Below are 13,534 nucleotides of genomic sequence, written 5' to 3'. Positions count from 1 at the left end.
CATACATCATTCTGCACACTGAAGCTCAAACATCCAACTGCAGGAACAAGAAGAAAAACACATTTTTGAGTGGAGAGGGGGCTTTAAAAACGTTGTAAAATCTGATTTAAGTAAATTTTAATGATTTAATTTTAAGTAAACGTGACGTTGCATCTGTGAAAAGTGGGGGGATGATAAAATTTGAACTACAGTAAACCCACAGGCTGTTAGTTACCTAGCAACATGGCAGCACGGTAATGACAAATTGATAGCTTGCAATGCTCATCACATACCTGGACCTGATGCACACCAGCGATGCACCTCTGGCCTCAGCGCGCTCCAGCACTCCGGCAAATCAAAGTTCATCCGCCTTTCTCCGCGTTTTTTTGGGGTCACTCACTACTTTTCACCAGTAAAACGCGGGTGTTCTTCTCAGCATGAAGCGGCCGCCGACTTGACGAGGTCTAGAAACGATGCCATAATTGAGATGAACGCATCTGAAGTCAGCAGCTGGTTTCCTTTACGTCGCCGTCTGTCTTGTTCGGCCCTTCAGCGGAGGAAGGGGGTGCGGGTACGACATGTAAAGATGATACGTAGAGAAACATCATCATCATCATCAGCCCAGGAGTGTGTTACATTATATCAACCGCAGTTTCTGCACTTGTTTACAAAATTTGGCCACATCATTGCGCCGGAGAACCGCACGCTGGATTTCCTCAATCGACAGGAAAAGGCCAAGGTAGCTATGGTAACGTTAAAATGTCCTTGAATAGCAGAGCTACCCCTCGCAGGAGTTTGACGGCTCGGCTCGGTTCGGCTCGGCTCAGTACGGGCGGGGGAAACGAAAACGGCTCCGAGCTCAGCCCAGCAACGGTCGCCTCCGTCCAGAGAGGCGGGAAGCGCGAGGAGCAGTCAGATGAAGAGTGCTCGCCATCGTAAGTTGTCACTCCGTAAAAAGCTGAAATTATACTTTCCGCGTCCGCGAGGGTCCGCTAGGGTTCGCGTGACGTAAATTTCGTCAGAGGGTGTACGCGTAGGCTCTGTGTCTGTGCGGACATCCGCGTACAGTTTGTTGAGACCGCGCGGACAGTCCGCGCTGTCTTCCTGTAAACGCTGATCTACTGCGCATGTGTGGACCGCGTCCCCCTCCGAGCGGACAACAGAAAGCAGCACAAACACAACTACTACGCGTCCGCGGTGTCCGCAGCTGTCTGTGTAGCGTCCTCCCGAGATGTGTGGCTTCAGACTTCACAGCCCCGACACGACACAAAACACTGTCAAGTTAAACCGAGTACAGTGAGGTTTCCGCTGAAAATGTCGCAATAAGAGTCTGAATTGCTGCGTGCTTGGGCTGTTAGGTTACAATCGCTGAAATCATAATCATCGGTAACACTCTATGATAAAGGGACAAATAATATACTTAAGTAATGCTTAACTAAAGTGTGAGTCTTGATGATTTCATGCATGAATTGAGGCACGTTGTATCATGAATATCTGTTGCTCACCATTAACAAAATGATCAAGTCACTTTGACTTTATGTGATTAGTTAACACTTAATAGATAGTCAATTAATAATAATTGATATGCCACCAGATCAGTTGAATTCCAGTTATAGTAAAGGGCATTTTATACCTATGAATTTGATCAGTCTCTTTTTTTTCTTTTATCAAACCGGTAGTCAGATGCAAACATCTACATGTTGCTGCATGACCCAGTGATCTTTATGCAATAGTAGATGGATGTATTGTACATGATCAGGTTGTATCATGCTTTAATCTTACATAATCTTATAAAAACTGTCAATTAATGTATGAAGTAACGGTAAGTATAAACTAATCATATAAAATCATTGTGACTTGATCATTTCTTAAGGAGAAGCAACAGGAATTTGTGACACATCCTGCATGAAATCATTAGGATTAATGCTTTGGTTAAGCATTACTTAAAGATATTATTTGTACCCTTATTATAAAGTGTTACTGAATCATCCTTATTGGCCAAGTGTGTTTACACATACAAGGAATTTGACTCCGGTTTAGTGGCTCTCAGTGTACTTACGCAGAATAATAAAACAACAATCTTCAGAAATGTATACAAGGAATGTCTATTTGAAACCGTTTCTGTGAACAGTAAACAATATGCAAATAGTGCAAAAAAGTGAAGCGCGCAAGGAGTGCTGAGATGAAAACTAAATGGTAAAAAAAAAAAAGGACATTACTGCATCATATACATATAGTATGTGGTTATGTACAGGATATACAGCCTGTTCAAATATATAGTAATAAGTCAAATGTATTGCACATTTTGTATTTTAAACTAAATAAATATGTATAATTTAAGGTGCAGCGGGTATTATAGTGTTAAATGTGTAATATCTCCTATATCATGTAATATATCCATAAACTATCTATATCAGGTCAGATATATATATATCAAGATTGTGCCAGTCCTACAGTTGCTCTCATATAGGACTATTAGGAGGTCATTCAAATGAAACAAATAACTAGTGTAAATACACTGCACAGAAATCCAAACAACAATTAGTATTTTATTCTGATGATGGGTCGCTTAACTTCCGGTGTTTTTCTTTCCTTCAGCTAGTTTGACGGAGCTCAGACTCGCACAGTTGAGCAGTTTCGATAGTAGGCTGCCTCCTGCTGGCAACGGACTATATGGTCTGAACTGGTGGCCTGTCACGAGCGGTTACGTATTTCTGCAGAATTATCATGCATTAAAACAATTACAACGCTACATTTAGCAGTCAATATGTAAACTGGTCTGACATGTAGTGAAAGAGCTGACTAAGTTTACCCACGTTAATCTGCAGAACATCGTTCACCAACCAACCTCTTCTGTTTGACACTGTCGTTATTGCCTTCATCATGCAGCCTAATCATGTGAACTAAGTTGGAGGGAAATAAATTAAAGAAAAAATATGTGTTTTTTATTTATATTAGTGTTTGTGGGCCTCAATAAGATCACTTATTGGATGTCATAGCTTACCAATCTTTTACTGTACCACTACACCAACTGTAAATTCTGCATATATCTAAAACATAAACTCATTCTCTGTCTATGGTTGCATTTTCACAACAAACAATGAAGTATAACAACTGTTGCCAGTTGCTAATAAATTCTTGTCTAAGTTGTGCACAGCACACTCACTGTGTTTATATATTTGGTGATATATCTGATGTCTACATCACAGCACATTTTGTCATTGTGTTTTATGTCTCGTAGAGAAACATCCTGCACTGCTTTTTCACCAAAAAAGGTAGAAATGCTGCTGCACCTTAAATAGAGCAAAGCGAGCCTACTGACTAGTTTCACTTCCCACGCATTTCAAGGAAATGATTTTTATTGGCTGCCTTTCCTGTAACTAAAAGCTTCAGAATACTCACACCTTCTCAACTTACTGTAAATGTTTCAATGCTGCACAAATGGCAAACTTAGATAGATAGATAGATAGATAGATAGATAGATAGATAGATAGATAGATAGATAGATAGATAGATAGATAGACATAAGAATGACATGATCAGTGTTATATTGTACCAGAATGGGGGTCAGCTTCAATGTGAGCACTAAAGATAAAGTTGAAGTAATTAGAAACATCTCCCACCTGCAATATCAGAGAGATGTCATCACAGGTCATCAGAGAGATTGTCTTTTCCCTGTGACCTACATAGTTTCCTGATTACTAATTATAGTCATTATCAAGGGGGGAGAACAGGAAGCATTATATCACAGTCCATTTTTTCTTCTCCATATAATTAAAACAATTTTTCATTGCATATATTTATAGTGTTAAATGGGCATCAACAATTTTATTACATTAATTTGAACCTTTTAGGAATCTTGCAGAAGCTACAACTCCTTCCACAAGTGTTTGGCACTGCTCGCAGGGATGGACAGAAATAACGATGTGTTAAATGATGCAAAGCAGCAGTTAAGGTGAATGACAAGTAAATAAATAAAACAGCTTACCTTCTTCACTGTCAGATGAAGTGGTATTATTTCATTTCATTCCATCATGCTCAAGTTTCATATTGTCACTCCATTCAAAAAGTCTCTTGATTATAAAACACATATCCCTGCTGACTAGAGAAGTGGCTGGATAGTTTTCTCCTTTCTGGGTAAAGGAGGCTGTCGTCAGCTTGGGTTCACAATGTTTACAACTGATTGACAAGTTTGGGAGTCAGAAAAAGTATCAAATTGTCCAAGAAGAAATTTCTCAAACAACTTCTGCAGCATAATCCACTGCTCTGCTGTCCCTCTGTGGCTGAAATGTCTGATAAGTCATGCTTCACTCCAAGTTATTTTCTCTTATTTAAAGAAAACAATGCATTTAAAAACAACAATATCACATACTGTACTATCCAGTATTACTATCAAGCATCACCTATTCTCATAAAGTCACCACATGTCAGATGTAGTACATATATAGCTGGGATTAACCAGCACAACAATTATACTGTGCTCATGGGCTACACATTTATATTCAAGATGTTACTGCCTGACATGTGGATACATTTATGCTGACTATATCTTGGCACACACAATTACATCCTCACTGCTTCATTGTAAACAAACTAAGTTTCTACTGCTATTTTATATGTATAGAATAGACAAGCTGTATACATGACCATAAAGTAAAACTTGAAATCATTTGAGCACAAATTTACATACAAACATTTTGCCGTGAACAACTGAATGTCCAGATTAAGCTATTGTATTTTTTAATAGAGTGGGAGAAGGTATTAGGTCTTCTTTACACCCGATGATTGAATGTTTTTACTTGAATTCTGACTTTAATCTCTGAATTTAAATACATTTTCACATGTGGCCCTAATCCTCTTCCGTATTATAGACTAATGTATTACTATAGACTAATGTAAACTAGATCCTGTTCTACATACTCCGGTACGGTAGGTGGTGGTGTGCACCTAAACGTTGGTATTGCAAAAAAAAGCACAGAAGAAGACTGGCCGGAACACAAACATGACCACATTGACATGACCGTAAACAGGCGGCGACACAAGGAACAGTAGGCTGTACCTGCATGGAAATAAGCATTTTATTCAGGGAGCTGATAGTCTGTCTGCTTGGTGACATAAAGTGAATCGTAATGTAATGCTGTGAGTCATTGTGTTGTTGTTTTTTCCGTCGTGTTACTGAGAGTCTATTTAAAGAGATGTCACTCATCAGCTGTATGTGCAGCTTCACTCGGGTCTTATGGAGAGGCTCTCCCAGTATGTCTCCAATGTTAAGGCCGCTCCCGGCTGGACTCACTTGTGTTTTGGCAGCCGGTAAAAAGGACTTGATAGATCTGCCTGTCCTCAATGAGGACGAGCTTGAGGAGCAGTTTGTGAGAGGATCCGGACCCGGAGGACAGGCCACCAACAAAACCAGCAACTGTGTGGTGCTCAAACACATCCCCACTGGGATTGTAGTGAAGGTTAATCTTGTTCTTAAACTCCTCTATGTGTATTTGTTGTCACTGGTGTCTCTCAGTCCATGTTTGATAGAAGGTTTAGTGGTGAATGAACCCAAAATCAGTTTCAAGGTTCATTCTTGACTCTTGAGCTCACCTGTTCTGGTGTATTCTGTCATATCACGTGATGTCCAGTTGTCATAGAAATGTTGATGTTGAAATTTCCTTTTTTTTCTGATCACTTCACAGACATCGTGTCCATGTTTGCTGAAAAGTTGAGTTTCACAGTTCATTGAAGTCCTTAAAGTGCTCAGAAAAAATGGAAATGATAATGATCGAAAGCTCCAGAACAGCTACTTAATGGATCTTAAAGGACAGGTTCAGAATTTATCAAGCCTGTCTTAAAACAACAGTCAGGTGCCCATATGAACACTGAAAGAGGTTTTCCTTGCTGAAATTATTCCTCCTGTTAATACTGGCTATTAAAAGATCCCTTCAAATGTACTTTCAATGTAAGTGAAGGAGGCCAAAATCCACAATGTGTCCACACTGTCATTTTGTGCAAAAATGCATTTAAAAGTTGATGTGAAGCTTATATGAGGCTTCATCAGTCAGAGTTAGTCATATCAAGCAGATATCTGCCACATTTACAGTCTTTTAAACAAAAAAATCCCTCTTTGTGGTTCCTCAGACAGTGCTTCCCTGTTGAGCTGCAGTGGACGTATAGTAACAAAAAGAAGGACTTTGGCACGTTGAAAGATATCTACTTGATTTGACTAGTTTGGATGACTGAAGCTTCATATTGGCTTCAAATAAACTTTTAAATACATTTTTGCACAGAAAGAGGCTTATAGATTTTGGCGCCCATCACTTACATTGTAAGTGCATCATGAAGAGATCTGCTAATGGTCAGTATGAGCAGGAGGAATGATTATGGCAAGAAAAACCTGTTTCAATGTTCATTTGGGCACCAGACTGTTGGTTTAAGACAGACTTGAAAAATTGTGAAGGTGATATTTTTTTGGTCAACCAAGGATTTGTAATTCACAAACCATGCTAATTTAATATCTTCTCCATTTTCCCTGCAGTGCCATCAAACCAGATCTGTGGATACAAATCGAAAACGTGCTCGGGAAATTATGAGAGAGAAACTTGATATTTCATATAAAGGAGAACACAGTGAAGTTCTTGTGAGGAAGAAAGAGTCCGAGCTGAGGAAACAAGAGAAGAGGAGGAAGGCAAACGAGAACCTGGAGAGAAAAAGACTTTTTAAAGAAGCACTGGCTGCAGAATCCAAACCTGGAAATGACTCCGTTTAAAATGTTCATGTGGAATATAAAATGAAGACATGAATACTTGAACGATCCTGTATTTTGTATTTTATGTCCACAAATACTGAATAACATCATCTTTAAAGGCAATGTTATCAGCATAAAATCAAATTAGCCTTTTATTTGTTTAGCGTCTTTCATGCAAAGTTACAATACATGCAGTGCATTACATGATACAAGACAGAGAAAGAGATTTTGAAAAAAATGAAATAAAATGTCTACATTTTTTTGCAATGTTAGTGCATCTTTCATTGCTTGAAGGTTGTTCCATAATTAATGGGGGTTTATGCTTTAAGTAAAAGCTGCAGTATGTAATGTGTCCACTTGTATGTGCAAAAAACTTCCACAGTTACCAGTGTTATCAAGTTCTATTCGGAATTTGTTAAATTAAGGAGAGATTTGGTCATTTAAATTAAACTTTACTGTATATTCAGTGTTTATTAGGGTACATGCATTTCTTAAAGAGCATTTTGAATATTAGAATTTGATGCCATCAACTGTCCTCACCAATTTCCTATCCATGCTGGTACTGCAGTCATTGTGTCTGAATGTTATATTACCTTTTTAATAGTGAAAACACAGATAAAGGTAAACATTTGTCTGCAGCACTTATTTGTTTTAAGTTGTCACTAGATGTCAGCAAAATATAATATTTTATGACCTCATGGGGAACATTTAAATAGGATTTGACCTGGCTTGTTGCCTTTTATGCTACTGTCAGTTATTCCAAAGTAGCTACTCCCAAGACGTGGTACTTTTAATGAGATATATTGATGCAATTTGCTTTCTGCCACACCATAAGTCACTTCTGAACTCTCAAAGCATGAAAAAAAAGCTATTCTCCTTGAAATAAATAGAGCAGAGGAGACAGTAGTATCGGCCACTTGAATTGGGCTTTGTTTGTCCAGAGGGAGGTATTTCACAGGCTACACCCTGCCTTTCATGGCAGTGATGACACTAAAATGATAAAACGTTGCTGTAATATGTAATTATTCATTTTAATTAAATCAGTATTACTGTAATCAACTGAATCACGCTTTAAATTGTCATTATCAGTTTCTACAACGTATTTTTATAGTCAAAAACACCTCGTTTTCTATGCTTAATATGATTTAATCATTTGGTGTGACAGGCTGGGGGCGGCACGTGTCTGCCTGAGAGGTTTAGCTCAGGGCTAAACTAATCCACAACTTCTGCTGGGGCGTTTGATCATATATTTATTATACGTCTATGCGATTGATGACCGGCCAGAGCTGCAGCCAATGAGAGGACTGCTTTCTTGCTTCCTGCCCCGCCCATCCGGACGAAACAGCCAATGAGAGCTGCAGAAGGGTTTTTAAATCCACCACGCTCTCACAGATGCTGCACAAGAGATATTCCGATATTTGTCGTTGCTGAAACAACAAACTTAACACAGTGAGGAGCCCCTGGACACCGAGGGCAACATTTAACCGACTCTTCCTCTTCTTTGGCTTGTATTTGGAGAACTGAGATGGCAAAAGGTACAGTAGGTGTTGCATACAATATAAATTACACTAGTTCAACGTAATGATAGCTAACTAGAGGAGCAGCTTCGTTTAAATAATTGTAGCAGTTTGTAGTTTACAAATGAAACTCGTCGGTTTTTGTATCATGTTGGGTGAATTAGGTAACAGTGCTTACATTTGTTTATTTCCATGTTTGTAAAGGAAAGATTGGTAAGCCAAGAGCCGACAAACAGCCTGAGGACACTGTTGAAAATAAAGTCACCTCAGGGAAGGACACAAAGGAAAACAAACCAGCAACTAACAAGGTAGGTTTTGACGCTTTTGCAGCTTTTGTGTGGCGGAAAAGGGAAACCAAGTAGTTCCTTCTCAAATTCTGTGTTTAACCATCCGTAGGGCAGCGATACCTTCACAAGGGGTCTTACCCAAGTTTGGCATCGTAGCAACGGACACATTCATTCACTCATACTGTCCTCTGGGATGTTTGTACCCAGAGTTTAGTCTTTCAGGCAAAACCTGCAAACAAGTTGTGAAACCTTATTGAACTTCACCAGAAAATTATCAAGTTTAGTTGTATGTTTTACCCAAATGTACACCGTAACTCTAAGTTTAGAATAGAGTTGAACTTGAAAGATAAGTCCACAATTTTTCAAATCTGCCTTAAAACAACAGTCAGGTGCCCACATGAACACTGAAAGAGGTTTTCCTCGCTGTAAGTATTCCTCCTGTTCCTCCTGTCCACACAGTCATTTTGAGCAAAAATTCATTTAAAAGTGGATATCTGCCACATTTACAGTCTTTAGAAATGTTCATTTATGTAGCTGACTATTGTTTTTAAGAGAGACTTGAAACATTGTGAACTTGTCCTTTTGTAAGGATTCTGGCGTAAGAGGGAAATTGCTTTTAACCAACACCAATTTTAATATCTTTACACCTGATACTGGTTAGGTACCTGAACACCTCTTTTATTAATACACACCCACCAGCCAGAGTTGTTACTGTTACCACAAAGAAGCAAACAACCTATAGATTGAAGTTGTCTAGAAGAAAAGTGAAATCTCCATCAGTTTGCAATCTGTTCACCATATTTTCTGTGACTCATGTGTCGTTTGAAGGAATTATCTAAACCTGTCTTATGTTTATACAACAAGTGATCCAAAGAGCAGAGCAGCGCTTAAAGTTTTCAGGCACCGTGCCTGATTTCAGACATAGAGCAGTTTTAAATTCATATAATACTGGCACATACAAATTTGGGAAAAGTTCTTAATTCACATTCATGTTGGGAGCAGGAATAGGATCATTATAAGGGTGCTTTGTTTTTTTCCCTACTAAAGACAATAAATACAGTTTACACCAGCTACATGGTTCTGAACGCAGCCTCATAAATGACGTATCTCATTGATCGTATCTCATCAGATTTGCATTCTGTAACCTGGTTACCTGTATGTGTATTACTCTTGTGAATGTAGAGGGGTTTTTCACTGTTTCACCAAGGTAAATATTATTCTTTTTGCAGGATGGTGTATCCAAAGCACAGTCATTTTTCCAGATTCTGAGGAGTCCAAGCAAACCTAGATCCCCTCTGAGTGACAGTTCAAGCGTGTTGATCCAGGAAGGAAATGAATCTGATGCCACTAACCTTGACACGTCCAAGCTGAAAAAAGGTAAGTACCTAATTCACTGTCAAGACTGTAAAATTTGACTGATCAGAATTGCAGCTGTTTGGTAATTTCTATTACATGTAATCTCCCAGTCGTGATGTTTTTGACCCCAATGTTACCGTACGGTCAGCAGATCCACGTGGAGCACAGAAAAAAATTCCTGTGCATGTGAATAGTAGCAGTGTTCACTGACCCACTATCTTATGACACAACTTAACTCTTTCCTTTTTAAGGGAACCTCATTTCTCACGATTATGGCCAAATGTTTAGGTTGAATTTTAAAGTGTCTTTCTCATTTTTAGACATGCCTAATGAAATAAAACCTGACAGCTGTGAGTCCAAAGAGCAGAGGGCTGAGATGGCTTGTCACAGTCATGGGATCAAAGATGAAGCCACTGACCAACTGGAGCAAAAAGAATCCACCTCGCACACAAACGTCAAGTCTGCAGCAGACAGCAACGTTTCAAAATCCAAATCTCGGAGTCTGACTGCTCGCAAACCCAGAGCGAAAAAGTGGGTGCACAAAGCCAACATGTCTGTCTCAGTTGGGGGGGGGGGAGCACAACTATAATCTCTCATTACTTTGATAATGTTTTCTCTTTTCAGGACAGAGAATAAAGCTCCCCAAAACAGAAAGGTCACAGACTATTATCCAATCAGACGGAGTAACAGAAGAACAAAGGAAGAGTTAAAGGTTTGTACGAACAATTAATTGTTATGGCAGGTTGAATTATTATTATTATTATTATTATTATTATTATTATTACAATTGGCATTTTCCACAAAGTTGATACATTGTCATTTTGTAACTGCAATTAAGATGTTTACAAGTTCAGATGTTTTTGCTTTGTGTGTGTGTGTTTTGTTTTTTTTTGTTTTGTTTTTTTGTGTGTTTAACTTTCTATAAATTAGAGATTATGAAAGTCTACCATGAGTGAAAGAATAACTTTGATCCATTCACTCAAATTGTCAACAGAATGAAGGGCACAAACACATTGACGACCTGATAAAGAACGGCATTGAAGACGGACTGCAGGTAACATTCAATGATTTGAATGTAACGGGTCACTTTCAGTACAAATGTTTTGGCAACTGTCGGCAACATACAGTGTTACATAACCAACAACAACACAGTAGAACATCATGGAGTTAATCTTCATTATGCTAAACACATTTCTGAATATAGTACAAAGTACTAACAACAGAGTTCATCAAAGGCAGATCGGTACACTGAAGATTTTTAATTGAAAGAACAGTATATTTTCCCCTGAACATATTCTTTGTAATATAACACGTGGTTAGTACTCAATAGTTGCTAATTTTGTTAAACATTTTTGAAGGTAGAACGCTGGTAATTCAGTTTAACTCAACACTTGTTTGTTGCTTCTGAATGTTAACAGGTGAAACACATAGAGGGCAAAGGACGAGGGGTTTTTGCTGTGAATGGCTTCAAGAAGGGAGACTTTGTTGTGGAGTATCATGGAGAACTACTGGACCTAGCTGAGGCTAAAGTAAGAGAGGCCCAGTATGCCCAGGATCCCCAAACAGGCTGTTACATGTACTACTTCCAGTATCAATCCAGAACGTACTGGTGAGTCCAAATGTCTCCACTTAGTTCATTTTGTTTACTTTGTTTGTTCAGTTTGTTGACTTTCTCCGAATTGTACTGAGCACTCGGGAATTTATCAACCTTTTTCTCATACTTCCTGTGGCTTCAAACTTTGGCAAAAGTTTTTCATGGTCACAAAAAATGAAACTTACTGTCTTTGAAGACTTTCTCCTAAACTGCAGGACACAGAGCCATTTCACAAGTGCAACAAATAACACTGTTATTTGCTGCACTGCATTGCAACAATTGATGTAATGGAATCACCATTAATGTTATAGGTTCCACCTTTCCAGCCATAACGAGTCAAAATCTGTCTGATTCATTGGGGGATGATGAAGGATTGGTGTGCTTTAATGCAAAGAAGGCATTCAAGATTCAGGTTGGCAACATTTATTCAGAAAGCAAAAAACACACAAGGTGCAAGGTGGACTTTTGACATGAAAAAAAAAAAGACTAGACTGTGTTGGAGAATTAGTTCTTGCCAGTGGTTAAAAGAAAGTGTTGTAAGTCTGACATTGCAGGAGACTTGAAAATGGAAAGGTATATGGCTGCAAATAAGGATTATTTTCATAATATATATATTAAGGTCCAAAAACCTAAAGATATTCAGTTTATTCTATGACAAAGAAAAGCAGTAAATCCATAGTTGGAACCAGTAAATGTCTGCCATTTTTGTTTGGGGGGGGGAGATCAATAATCAAAATAGTTGCAGCCTGTTTGTTTCAGCTCTTGTTTCTAGACTGGCTTGCAGTTCCGATACCCGTCTTGTGTTGTGGCGACAGTTTAATCTTCATGTGTTTACGTGTCACAGTGTGGACGCCACAAAGGAAACAAGCCGTCACGGAAGACTGATAAACCACAGTAAAACCGGCAACTGCCAGACGAGACTTCACGCCATCGATGGAACCCCTCATCTGATCTTAGTGGCGTCCAAAGACATCGAAGCAGAGGAAGAGCTGCTATACGACTACGGTGATCGGAGTAAAGCCTCGATCTCGGCTCACCCTTGGCTCAAATATTGAATCCTAAACCACAAGTTCTCATGTTTCCAGTGAATTGGTACCCACTGCTGTCCTGTCCATCTTTTATATAAAAGATGCTACAGATGAGCCGTCTTCAAAATACTTTTTTATGAAGTATAAAAAAAGGTTTGTTTTAAATGTAGGGTTCTGCTCATGAAAGTGTATTTGTGCAGCTGTTTTTATCATGATTTTATTTTTTTTCTTATCTAATTGTAGCATATCGATGCCTCAGACTTGAAGAGTATTTCTCCTGGATAAGTGATGTTACACATTATCTGGGGAGGGGTTTCCGTTAGTGATGAATATAATTCTGACAATTCAATTTCACTATTGTAAATTATTACCTGTGCTGTAAATTGAGGAATAAAACACAGATGAGTTTTCATTCCAGCTGTAGCCTGGTTAATAGTGAAGATCTGAGAAATTAATTCAATAATATACGCACTAAGATGGTGTCCTCCTCCACTGATGTCATGTTTACAATCACGCCAAAATGCAGCATGCAAGTATTGCAAAGTAACTGCAAAACTGAGGTCAGTATGGTGTGACTACTGACACTGTGCATATTGTCCTTCAACTAAAGTTTCCATTGTATCCGTGAGATACAAAAATGTATATTATGTTGCGGCAGGACGGCGGTAATAATGACCTTTTAAACATGCACAATCCACGGTAATGAACAATTTAAGCTAAAGCCTGAGTTCATAAGTTCTGACATGTTCAACATCGTATGAGTGGACTCTTGTTGAAGTCAATTTGATTTAGTAAATCTGCAGCTTCAAGGTTAAATGATATGACTATGACTTAAGTGAAGTCATTTTGAGTCACACTTAGACCAAATTGACTAAAATTGAATTCTATTCATATTTGCTGCTGTGCTTTATTCATCAACTCTGCTCTGCATTCAGTGAGAAAAATATCAGTAGATGACCTGAAGAAATTGATACCTAAAAATGAAACCCCTAAATCCAGATGTGTCTACATTGACGAGAAATCAGATAAGAAATAAAACC

The 13,534-nt window shown here is 38.6% G+C and overlaps 3 protein-coding genes across 6 annotated transcripts in view; 2 read left to right on the top strand and 1 right to left on the bottom strand.

Annotated features, from left to right (window-relative positions):
• The window catches only part of LOC121903229 (membrane-associated phosphatidylinositol transfer protein 2-like), a 46,006-nt gene extending 44,647 nt beyond the window's left edge, over positions 1-1,359 (bottom strand). For 2 of the 3 annotated variants that reach the window (XM_042420064.1, XM_042420060.1), the window contains exon 1: positions 273-1,359. The gene's annotated coding sequence lies outside the window, so the exon portion shown is untranslated. The remainder of the gene's footprint in view (positions 1-272) is intronic. The other variant, XM_042420061.1, reaches the window with a different exon arrangement.
• Positions 1,360-4,941: 3,582 nt separating this feature from the next.
• mtrfr (mitochondrial translation release factor in rescue) lies at positions 4,942-6,867 on the top strand. The gene is made up of 2 exons (XM_042420067.1): positions 4,942-5,438; positions 6,503-6,867. Exons 1-2 carry the CDS (start codon positions 5,175-5,177, stop codon positions 6,731-6,733), a joined length of 495 nt encoding a protein of 164 aa, XP_042276001.1. The 5' UTR covers positions 4,942-5,174; the 3' UTR covers positions 6,734-6,867.
• A 1,215-nt stretch (positions 6,868-8,082) lies between these two features.
• On the top strand, positions 8,083-12,911 carry kmt5ab (lysine methyltransferase 5Ab). Of its 2 annotated transcripts, XR_006098064.1 has the most exons (9): positions 8,083-8,247; positions 8,434-8,537; positions 9,746-9,893; positions 10,193-10,403; positions 10,497-10,584; positions 10,867-10,926; positions 11,291-11,481; positions 11,778-11,878; positions 12,311-12,431. XR_006098064.1 is itself a non-coding variant. In XM_042420656.1 (8 exons), exons 1-8 carry the CDS (start codon positions 8,238-8,240, stop codon positions 12,519-12,521), a joined length of 1,023 nt encoding a protein of 340 aa, XP_042276590.1. In that variant the 5' UTR covers positions 8,083-8,237; the 3' UTR covers positions 12,522-12,911. The 2 variants fall into 2 exon arrangements, 1 of the variants encoding a protein (XP_042276590.1); XM_042420656.1 differs by lacking the exon at positions 11,778-11,878 and having other exon boundaries at positions 12,311-12,911.
• The last annotated feature ends 623 nt before the right edge of the window (positions 12,912-13,534 follow it).

The sequence above is a fragment of the Thunnus maccoyii genome, chromosome 9 (genome assembly GCF_910596095.1).
Source record: "Thunnus maccoyii chromosome 9, fThuMac1.1, whole genome shotgun sequence".
NCBI classification, from domain to species: Eukaryota; Metazoa; Chordata; class Actinopteri; order Scombriformes; family Scombridae; genus Thunnus; species Thunnus maccoyii.
The sequence above is the reverse complement of the archived record's forward strand: the minus strand, read 5'-3'. Positions and strand labels throughout refer to the sequence as shown.